Source organism: Heterodontus francisci, chromosome 7, assembly GCF_036365525.1.
Source record: "Heterodontus francisci isolate sHetFra1 chromosome 7, sHetFra1.hap1, whole genome shotgun sequence".
NCBI classification, from domain to species: domain Eukaryota; kingdom Metazoa; phylum Chordata; class Chondrichthyes; order Heterodontiformes; family Heterodontidae; genus Heterodontus; species Heterodontus francisci.
Window position 1 is genome coordinate 89,308,249 of NC_090377.1, and position 11,748 is coordinate 89,319,996.

General features: G+C 42.3%; 1 protein-coding gene across 1 annotated transcript in view; it reads right to left on the minus strand.

Moving 5' to 3' along the window:
• Nucleotides 1-6,451: 6,451 nt before the first annotated feature.
• Nucleotides 6,452-11,748, minus strand: part of LOC137372133 (collagen alpha-2(V) chain-like) — a 312,577-nt gene continuing 307,280 nt past the window's right edge. Inside the window, exon 54 of the mRNA XM_068035607.1 lies at nt 6,452-8,541. Within this exon, the coding sequence (XP_067891708.1) occupies nt 8,395-8,541 (147 nt within the window). The 3' untranslated portion in view covers nt 6,452-8,394. The remainder of the gene's footprint in view (nt 8,542-11,748) is intronic.

The window sequence follows — 11,748 nt, forward strand, 5'->3', positions numbered from 1 at the left end:
GGAATAATCTAGTCTAGAGGTAACAGAGGCCTGGAAGAGGGTTTCAGCAGCAAATGAGCTGAGACGGGGCAATGATGAAGAAGTGATGAAACAGATATGTGGTTGGAAGCTTCAGCCTCAGACAGTTGCCAAGGAGAGGGATCAAGTCAGTGACTAGGGAACGGAATTTGTGATGGAGACCGAAGATGATGACTTCTAATCCATTCCTTTAACCTAAAAGAGCAGACATTTGTCCTCTTGTGATGTCACTTCCTCAAAAAGTCAAGAATGTTGGTTAAGCAAAATCTTTCCTTTTTGAATCCATGTTGATTGCTTTTTCCTAGGCTAGTATTCAAATGCTCAAGTTTATTCCTGATAATTAATTTCATTATTTTACCCAAAATTGATAGATTTGTAATTGTCCAGATTTTTGTCATCTTTCGTGAAATTGAAAATGTTAGTCATTTCCTGCCTAGCAGTTCACCAACTTCTTCAACCGTACTCTATTAAGATAAACCCAGTTCTAGGCCACTTCAAAGGGCAGTTAAGAATCAACAACATTTTTGTGCAACTGGAGTCATAGATAGGCCAGTCCAGGTAAGGACACAGGCTTCCTTTCCTAAAGGACATCAGTGGAACAATTGGAATTTTACAACAATCCATCAGCGTCATGGTCAAGCTTACTGATACCAACGGAGAAAACAGCATAGTGATAACTTCACCGGACTAGCAAGCCAGAGATCTGGACTAATGCTACGAAGACATAAGTTCAATTCCCACCACAGAACCAAAGTAATAAATCTGGAAATAAATGCTAGTCTCAATAAGTAAACCTATATATTCGGGCAGTTTAAAATAACTTACCTTTTGTTGCAGTAGCTTTTTCTGAAGCAGCGATAGTGCGAGCGAGGTGTCAGCTGGGAAGGTGAGTTTCAGTTTAAAATAACTTACCTTTTGTTTCGGCGGACAAGGGGACTGCTGGGTAAGTAAACCTATATATTTGGGCAGTTGCTAAACCCGAAACACTACACGTGTAGTGTCTCCCACCCATCCTCCTCCTCCAACCAAAAAAAAAGGCCTCTTGTGTGGAGGGTTTGGTAAGGTAAGGTTTTCCTTTTTTTTTAATCTCTGTTGTCAATTTAGTGCAGAGGGGATGGAAGCTAGGGCAGTTGCATGCTCCTCTTGCAGGATGTGGGAGGTGAGGGTCACCACTGGTGTCCCTGCTGACTTCACCTGTGAGAAGTGCACCCAACTCCAGCTCCTCGCAGACCGCATTAGGAACTTCGGATCATTCAGGATGCTGAGGGAGTGATAGCGAGCAGTTATAGGGAAGTAGTGACACCTAAGTTACAGGATAAAGGTAGTTGGGTGACCGTCAGGGGAGGGAAAGGGAATAGGCGCACAGTGCAGGGATCCCCTGTGGCCGTTCCCCTCAATAATACGTATACCGTTTTGGATACGGTTGGGGGGGACGACCTACCAAAGGCAAGCCACAGTGGCCAGGTCTCTAAGGGGGAAGGGGAGCAGCCAGAGGTCGTGGTACATATCGGTGCCAATGACATAGCTAGGAAAAGGGATGAGGACCTGAAAAGCGAATATAGGGAGTTAGGTTGGAAGCTGAAAGGCAGGACGAGCAGAGTAGTAATCTCAGGATTGATACCGGTGCCACGTGCTAGTGAGGTTAGAAACAGGGAGCGAGTGCAGTTGAACACGTGGCTACAGAACTGGTGTAGGAGGGAGGGATTCAGATATGTGGATCACTGGGATACCTTTTGGGGAAGGTGGGACCTGTACAAGAAGGACGGGTTGCATCTGAACTGGAGGGGCACCAATATCCTGGGCGGGAGGTTTGCTAGAGCTCTTCGGGAGGGTTTAAACTAGTTTGGCAGGGAGATGGGAACCGGAGCCACGGATCAGTGGATGGGGTAGCTGTTGAACAGGCAGATACCGAGTGCAGAGAGTCTGTGAGGAAGGTTAGACAGTTGACAGGGCAAAGTTGCAGCCAGTATGATGGGTTGAAGTGTGTCTATTTTAACGCAGGAAGTGTCAGGACTAAGGGTGATGAACTTAGAGCATGGATCAGTACTTGGAGCTACGATGTTGTGGCCATTACAGAGACGTGGATATCACAGGGGCAGGAATGGATGTTGGATGTTCTGGGCTTTAGATGTTTCAAAAGGAATAGGGAGGGAGGTAAAAGAGATGGGGGAGTGGCATTGCTAATCAGGGATAGTATCACAGCTGCAGAAAGGGAGGTCGTCGAGGAGGGTTTGTCTACTGAGTCATTATGGGTGGAAGTCAGAAACAGGAAAGGAGCAGTCATTTTGTTGGGAGTTTTCTATAGACCCCCCAATAGCACCAGAGACACGGAGGAACAGATTGGGAGGCAGATTTTGGAAAGGTGCAGAAGTAACAGGGTTGTTGTCATGGGTGACTTCAACTTCCCTAATATTGATTGGAACCTCCTTAGTGCAAATAGTTTGGATGGAGCAGTTTTTGTCAGGTGTGTCCAGGAAGGTTTCCTGACTCAATATGTAGATAGGCTGACTAGAGGAGAGACTATGTTGGACTTGGTGCTTGGCAACGAACCAGGCCAGGTGGCAGATCTCTCAGTGGGAGAGCATTTCAGTGATAGTGATCACAACTCCCTGACCTTTACTATAGTCATGGAGAGGGACAGGAGCAGACGGGATGGGAAAATATTTAATTGGGGGAGGGGAAATTACAATGCTATTAGGCAGGAACTGGGGAGCTTAAATTGGGAACAGATGTTCTCAGGGAAATGCATGACAGAAATGTGGAGGTTGTTTAGGGAGCACTTGCTGTGACTGCTAGATAGGTTTGTCCCGATGAGGCAGGGAAGGGATGGTAGGGTGAAGGAACCTTGGATGACAAGAGATGTGGAACAGCTAGTCAAGACGAAGAAGGAAGCTTACTTAAGGTTGAGGAAGCAAGGATCAAACAGGGCTCCAGAGGGTTACAAGGTAGCCAGGAAGGAACTGAAGAATGGACTTAGGAGAGCTAGAAGGGGACATGAAAAGGTCTTGGCGGGTAGGATTAAGGAAAATCCCAAGGCGTTCTACACTTATGTGAGGAACAAGAGGATGGCCAGAGTGAGGGTAGGGCCGATCAGGGATAATGGATGGAACTTGTGCCTGGAGTCGGAGGAGGTAGGGGAGGTCCTAAATGAATACTTTGCTTCAGTATTCACTAGTGAGAAGGACCTGGTCGTTTGTGAGGACAGCGTGGAACAGGCTGGTATGCTCGAACAGGTTGAGGTTAAGAGGGAGGATGTGCTGGAAATTTTGAATGATATGAGGACAGATAAGTCCCCGGGGCCAGACGGGATATACCCAAGGATATTACAGGAAGTGAGGGAAGAGATTGCTACGCCTTTGGCGATGATCTTTGCATCTTCACTGTCCACTGGAGTAGTACCGGATGATTGGAGGCTGGCAAATGTTGTTCCCTTGTTCAAGAAAGGGAATAGGGATAACCCTGGGAATTATAGACCAGTCAGTCTTACGTCGGTAGTGGGCAAATTATTGGAGAGGATTCTGAGAGACAGGATTTATGATTATTTGGAAAAGCATGGTTTGATTAGAGACAGTCAGCATGGCTTTGTGAGGGGCAGGTCATGCCTCACAAGCCTTATTGAATTCTTTGAAGATGTGACAAAACACATTGATGAAGGAAGAGCAGTGGATGTGGTGTATATGGATTTTAGCAAGGCGTTTGATAAGGTGCCCCATGGTAGGCTCATTCAGAAAGTAAGGAGGCATGGGATTCAGGGAAAGTTGGCTGTCTGGATACAAAATTGGCTGGCCCATAGAAGTCAGAGGGTGGTAGTAGATGGAAAGTATTCAGCATGGAGCTCGGTGACCAGTGGTGTTCCACAAGGATCTGTTCTGGGACCTCTGCTCTTTGTGATTTTTATAAATGACTTGGATGAGGAAGTGGAAGGCTGGGTTAGCAAGTTTGCCGATGACACGAAGGTTGCTGGAGTTGTGGATAGTGTGGAAGGCTGTTGTAGGTTGCAACGGGACATTGACAGGATGCAGAGCTGGGCTGAGAAGTGGCAGATGGAGTTCAACCTGGAAAAGTGTGAAGTGATTCATTTTGGAAGGTCGAATTTGAATGCGGAATACAGGCTTAAAGACAGGATTCTTGGTAGTGTGGGGGAACAGAAGGATCTTGGGGTCCATGTCCATAGATCGCTCAAAGTTGCCACCCAAGTTGATAGGGTTGTTAAGAAGGCGTATGGTGTGTTGGCTTTCATTAACAGGGGGATTGAGTTTAAGAGCCGTGAGGTTATGCTGCAGCTCTATAAGGCCCTGGTTCGACCACACTTGGAATATTGTGTTCAGTTCTGGTCGCCTCATTATAGGAAGGATGTGGAAGCTTTAGAGAGGGTGCAGAGGAGATTTACCAGGATGCTGCCTGGACTGGAGGGCATGTCCTACAAAGAAAGATTGAGGGAGCTAGGGCTTTTCTCATTGGAGTGAAGAAGGACGAGAGGTGACTTGATGGAGGGGTACAAGATGATGAGAGGCATAGATAGAGTGGATAGTCAGAGACTTTTTCCCAGGGTGGAAAGGGCTATCACCAGGGGGCATAATTTTAAGGTGATTGGAGGAAGGTTTCGGGGAGATGTCAGAGGTAGGTTCTTTACACAGAGAGTGGTGGGTGCGTGGAATGCGCTGCCAGCGGTGGTAGTAGAAGCAGATACGTTAGGGGCATTTAAGCGACTCTTGGATAGGTACATGGATGATAGTAGAATGAAGGGTAGGTAGTTAGTTTGATCTTAGAAGGTTTGGCACAACATCGTGGGCCGAAGGGCCTGTACTGTGCTGTACTTTTCTATGTTCTATGAAACCAGATTGTTGTAAATCCCATCTGGTTCACTAATGTCATTTAGGGAAGGAAATCTGCTGTCCTTACCTGGTCTGGTCTATAAGTGACTACAGACCCACTGTGGTTGACGCTGAACTGCCCTCTGAAATGGGCTAGCAAGCCACTCAGTTGTAGGTAACTCACCACCACATGCTCAAGGGCAGTTGGAGAGCAGGTCTTGCCAGTGATGCTCAAATCCCAAGAATGAATAAAAAATGAAACTTACTTCAAACTGAATATAATTCTCAAACTGCCATGGTAGGATTTGATGTCACCTTCTCTGGATTACTCGTCCAGGTCTTTGGATTACTTGTCCAGTAAACAATATGGATTGGATAATACCATAAATAATTTTTATGCAAATCAATTTATCAACATTTAAGATTTCTAACTATGAGGGAATAAAGAAAAAGAAAATGGAACAATTGGCTGGAAAATGCAAATAAAGAATTCCAATGATTTATAAATGAGGTGATTGCAGCTCGCTAGATGAGGCCCATGTGTTGGGAGCCAGTATCAGCAGCATAGGTCTTAGTGCCATAAAAGAACAGCTTTTTCTTGGAGGTAGCTGGCATGAAGGCTCTGGTATTAGTGAATCTGGCATTAGTTGAAACATTTTGGGCAAACTTCCACTCAACAGTGAGATTGACTGCCCTGGCAAGCTGACAAGAACAGCAAGTAGTCAAAGGAAGTAACAGCCAAGGACCTGGGGGAGTGTCCTGGAATTCAGTGGGGGGAAGGCTGCATGCTATGTTTGGTGCTGGGAGGCTGGGGAGGTGGGGTGGTTTGTGGAGGTCGGGGGGGGGGGGGCGGGGGGGGATGTTTGGGAGGCAGAACAATTGGGGCTGAAGGAGGGGGAACAAAGGTTTCCTTGTGAGGCCAGGGGGCAGTACTACTTCTCCTCCTGGCCCACATGGCGTGCCAAAAGGAGATGGTCATGTATTTACCTTTGGCTTTTGGCACCTCCACTGCTGCCAGGCAACTGACAGCATGGACCTGTCCCTGACCTACAGTTAAGTTTAAAATGCAGCGACAATTATGTCATTAGGATATAAGTTTTTAATGTTAATAAGGCCACAGTCTGTCTTTTGTGGGATCCTGATCGATGGACAGATTTGGGTCTGTAGAAATTTAAACAGATGGGAATGGGGTTCGGTTGCTCGATCTTGCTATCTTAACCTCCTCTCATGCCTGTCGAGGCCTAAAGCTCATACTAAAGGAATAGAATAACAGCAACTGGCTCATCCTTTCATTATATCTATGTACACCACTATAAACAGGAACAGACACAGTAGTCACCATTGTTTATATAACAAAGGCATTCATTGTCTGTGAAGACATTTCTGAGAGATGTGATAAGACATTACATAAAGGCAAATTTTTCTTCCTTAAGGAACCAGCATTCAGTTTTTGCGGGGTGTTTCAAGCGCGTGAATGTCTGTCCAGTTAAATTAACACTGGAACAAATAATCCATGTATTCCAGGTTTCCTTAGTTAAAGCAAATTACAGTTAACCCTTTGTTCTGTTGTGTGTTTACTAATATCTTCATTAGTAAACACAAGAAAAGCTTAAACACTATAAAATTGATTCAACATTTAATTTTCCTATTCATTTTAACTGTTACATAAGAGTAGTTTCATTAAAGCTCAGATAATTAATTAGGTCTTACAGCAAGTTAAAAACATAGAGGATCTATCCCAAAAGCATGGCAGGCAAAGTGCTATACAAGTCTCCAATTGGAGTGATTTTTGTGGCAAAGAATAAAGAGAAGCACATGGATATAATAAATCTGAGCCATCTGGAAATATAAATTCCCATCCCATCTCATTAGTTTAGCACAAAAACCTTTTCAAATAACATGTTGCAGAAGCATTTGTTTTACAATATATCTTCAGTTAGCCTTAAATCAAACCAAAGCTGTTTAAAAGTATGCCAAAAGGAGGGCAAAAGTTACCATGATGTAAAACAAATGGTATGAAATAAGTGTTGAGAAATGAAGAGAAAATAATGCAGAACTGCAACCTTACAAAATAACTGATCTGAAGAATGGCCAACTACAAGTGATCTGAATCAACTAATTAATTATGCAGTTGAATACAGGTGCTGTCGTCACTTTTCCAGTAGCATTTTGAAAGGCAAAGTATAAAAAACAAGGACCTGAACCACTGAAACTTCAAAGAAATAATCATGCAAATACAATAACTGGGTTCACCATATCAGTCATAACAAAGATAATAAATTTAGTAGTTTAATATAATTTGTAAGAGTTTAATGTTATTGATTTAAATGCAAACTTTTCATAAATTATATTTTAATTTCTCTTCACTGATTGTTGAATGTTTTCTCTGCATTTGGAAGTAATTTTGAGACCTGTATAACTTTTAACAAAGATGTCTTATCTAATGGACTCAATAATAATGACTATACCATTACTGTCTAAAAGTGGTGAAGTAGATTGGAGTGAAAGACACTTTTCAAATGCTATGATCAGTCAGTTTATGAGTTTACAATCATTATTGGTGGGAGCGGGGAGTTGAGGTTGGAAATCAATTAATTCAACCAAAATTATTTCTGGTTTCCTTGTAAAATGGTCCTTTTTATTGGAGAATTAAAGAACATAGTTGAAGAAATAGAGAAAGAAACATTGCAAAATGGACTTGCCTACATGCTTTAACTTTCAAGACATGCAGACATTACTATTACTAATTGAATTGAGAGATAAGGAACATCATTCATACTTGAAGAATGTTGACACGACAGTAATATTAAAATGAATATCAACATGCCATTAATGTTGTGGGCCTACTGCTACTTCATCAAAAGCTTACAGGAAATGGGATGTTTATAACTAGCACCATCATTTCTTTACTCTGTCTCCTGGTTCTGTAAACAAACACAGAAGGAAGCCCTGGAAATATAGCACCGTGGAGAACAAATGAATAAGACAAGCATCAATGTATCCTAGCTTCTGACAGAGATGAGGTAGCTTAGACTTGGGGAATTTTTTAAAACTATATCTTTTTTAAGTGTGGTGGGAAAGCTTGATATTGGACCATATTCTAATTAGTAGATAAAAGGACTGATTCTGCACAGCCAGCAGGGGGCAGTGCTGGCAGGAAGTGTGGGTCAGAGAGTCTGGGATACAAAAGTGTAGCCCTACCTCTAATCCTGGCTTCCTGTCAGTGCACTAAATCAGCCCCAACATCTATTACATGGAACATTCTCAGAAGTGAACATTTCTAAAACTATATTTTATATATCTTTTTTAGATTTTAGAGTGAAAATCTTACTGTTTTCATTCCTGTCACATAAGAGCCAATGGTTATTACTGGACTAAAAATTGCCCGGAATCTTCCACAGTTTTTAATAACATCCCAATCTTACTAACAGGGTTCATATGAACAATAAATAATTGTTGCGAAAGGCTGGAAATTCTAAGTACTTATATATACAGTGCTGATTAGATCAGCCATTAATTCAAGAGTCCAGGAATGTCTTCAAAGTCTCCAAGTCCTTTTATTTTACAAGAAGCAAACTGGGCCAATTTCAATGCCAAATTCCTGATTGGGAGCACCAATATCCACAGGCGCAATATCCACAATCGGCAGGCGTGCTGTTTTCTGTGTTCGGTATTCAAAGACTGTCTTGCCCCAGCTACCAGTATGTTTCTGCAGAGAAAGAACATATACACAAGAATGAATGTAATACAAATCTATTGTAACAAGTCATGCCATTTGCAATATTTTATTACAGTAATGTTTATTTCGATCAAGGTCTACATTGCTGTATGGTCATCCATCTTTCATTCAAGTTATAGATGTTATTAGGAGCTTTGTAGTGGAAAGAGTTTTCACATCTACCACTCAGTTGAGATTTCTACTGTAACGCAATGATAAATATTTATAATTAATACATGACTGCAATATAAGCAACCATGTTTATTCAATATAAAAACAGAAAATGCTGGCAATAATCAGCACTTCAAGTGGCATCTGTGGAGAGAAAAACAGAGTTAGTGATTCAGGTCAGTGACTTTTTATTAGGTTTCTAACAGCAGTATGAAAGCAGAAAAGGGGAAGTTATGGCCTTCTGACTTAGAGCTGAGTGCTACTATTAAACCAAGTTATGTTAAACTATGCTTTATATTAGAAAGATGAGTTTATAGATTAATGTACAATGCACAAAAAGATATAATTTAAAGTCAATAAAGTATATGTTAAGCCAATTTATACATGTTTTATTATCTAAGTAGATTGCATATTTATAATATTACTAAACTCTTCTGCTAGCTCATCCAACTATTCAGCTGGTTGAAGCAGTACACAGCCAAGGCATATAGAACAAGGTCCTCAAATCAATTCCTGTACATGCTGAATTAGCTGACATCAGATGATGTAGCAATCTACATCATACAACTTGCCTCATCATCACCTGTGGCTTAAGGAAGGGAAAAATGGGCAAGGTTCCCACTCTTAATGGCTATTCTGGGACCTCTGCTGGAGGTGTATGCATGGCTAGGATGCTCCCCGTGATCAAATAGTTTGCAGACACTCACTGTTTAGGTTTACGCATGTAGTATGGCCACCTTAGATAGATATCAGACGGTGATGGAGGTCCGTGAAAATATGGAGCCAACATCTTTATTAGAGGAGGAGGGAAGGGGAGAAAACTAGCATAAGTATTTCCCTGGCTGGAAGTAAGGATGAAAAAAACACTTGTAGCCGAATATATCAAGGGTCTTATTCTGGCCTGTGTTCAGCTATTCTAGATTTTTATACAACATTCAGTTTTGATTGGACATAAACTAACTTAAGTTCCTCAGTGATTTCCACCAATCTTCTGTCAAAGTCACAGCAGGCAATCTCCACAGGAATACCAGGTATAATAATCACAGCCAAAGCACTACAGCAGAAGCATCTTTCTTTTGCATTTTACAGAGGATTGTCAGAGATATGATGACCCAAAATTTGTGTGTTTTTTGAGGGCAAACTGTCAGCGTTCGATGTCATTACCCCTCCATATGCAGATTAACACGGAAATCATGAAGTTGGAGTCTGTCAATCACTGCTCCAGTACACACCCCCTCTCTCACACAGCCCCCCTCCCCCCCACCGAGTCAGCAATCAGTGAAATCAATTGATCTGGCAAGAATCTCCCCTTTTCTGCTCTCATATTGCTGTTAGAAACCCAAGAAAGAGTTATGCCTTTTTCAATGAGGTGTAACTGCATTTTTGATAGTGACGGGATTAATAATTACTGCTGTACAACTAATCTGGCCCTGAAAAATATTGTGGAATGCTATTAAATTTCTCCATTATGATTAATTACTAGATTTTTAAACTAGATTTTTAAAATAATTATTTCTTTTTAAAGTTTGTTCATGATATTTCAGCTCCTACCTTAACCCCATGTGTATGTCCTAATCTTTATTTTGTTCTCTGCAAATTTTTTTTTTTAAGTGTATTGATTATTAGTGCTTTTCACTTCCCGGTTTGTGAGAATTCTTTCATATGATTGGCTGCTTGGACAGCTTGATAACATCACTGCAGCTTGACACTGGGATTATTCATTAAACAATATTACGACGTATTGCATATTGAGAGAGGTAAAGTTCTCACCAGAGAGATTGCAAGAAGGGGAGTAGAGACAGCCCTGGTAATTATAGACCTGTGAGCCTTACTTCGGTTGTGGGTAAAATGTTGGAAAAGGTTATAAGAGACAGGATTTATAATCATCTTGAAAAGAATAAGTTCATTTGCGATAGTCAGCACGGTTTTGTGAAAGGTAGGTCGTGCCTCACAAACCTTATTGAGTTTTTCGAGAAGGTGACCAAACAGGTGGATGAGGGTAAAGCCGTGGATGTGGTGTATATGGATTTCAGTAAGGCATTTGATAAGGTTCCCCACGGTAGGCTATTGCAGAAAATACGGAAGTATGGGGTTGAAGGTGATTTAGAGCTTTGGATCAGAAATTGGCTAGCTGAAAGAAGACAGAGGGTGGTGGTTGATGGCAAATGTTCATCCTGGAGTTTAGTTACTAGTGGTGTACCGCAAGGTTCTGTTTTGGGGCCACTGCTGTTTGTCATTTTTATAAACGACCTGGATGAGGGTGTAGAAGGGTGGGTTAGTAAATTTGCGGATGACACGAAGGTCGGTGGAGTTGTGGATAGTGTCGAAGGGTGTTGTAGGGTACAGAGGGACATAGATAGGCTGCAGAGCTGGGCTGAGAGATGGCAAATGGAGTTTAATGCGGAGAAGTGTGAGGTGATTCACTTTGGAAGGAGTAACAGCAATGCAGAGTACTGGGCTAATGGGAAGATTCTTGGTAGTGTAGATGAGCAGAGAGATCTTGGTATCCAGGTACATAAATCCCTGAAAGTTGCTACCCAGGTTAATAGGGCTGTTAGGAAGGCATATGGTGTGTTAGCTTTTATTAGTAGGGGGATTGAGTTTCGGAGCCACGAGATCATGATGCAGCTGTACAAAACTCTGGTGAGGCCGCACCTTGAGTATTGCGTGCAGTTCTGGTCACCGCATTATAGGAAGGATGTGGAAGCTTTGGAAAGGGTGCAGAGGAGATTTACTAGGATGTTGCCTGGTATGGAAGGAAGGTCTTACGAGGAAAGGCTGAGAGGACTTGGGGTTGTTTTTGTTAGAGAGAAGGAGGAGGAGAGGTGACTTAATAGAGACATACAAGATAATCAGAGGGTTAGATAGGGTGGATAGTGAGAGTCTTTTTCCTCGGATGAGGATGGCAAACACGAGGGGACATAGCTTTAAGTTGAGGGGTGAAAGATATAGGACAGATGTCAGAGGTAGTTTCTTTACGCAGAGAGTAGTAGGGGCGTGGAACGCCCTGCCTGCAACAGTAGTAGA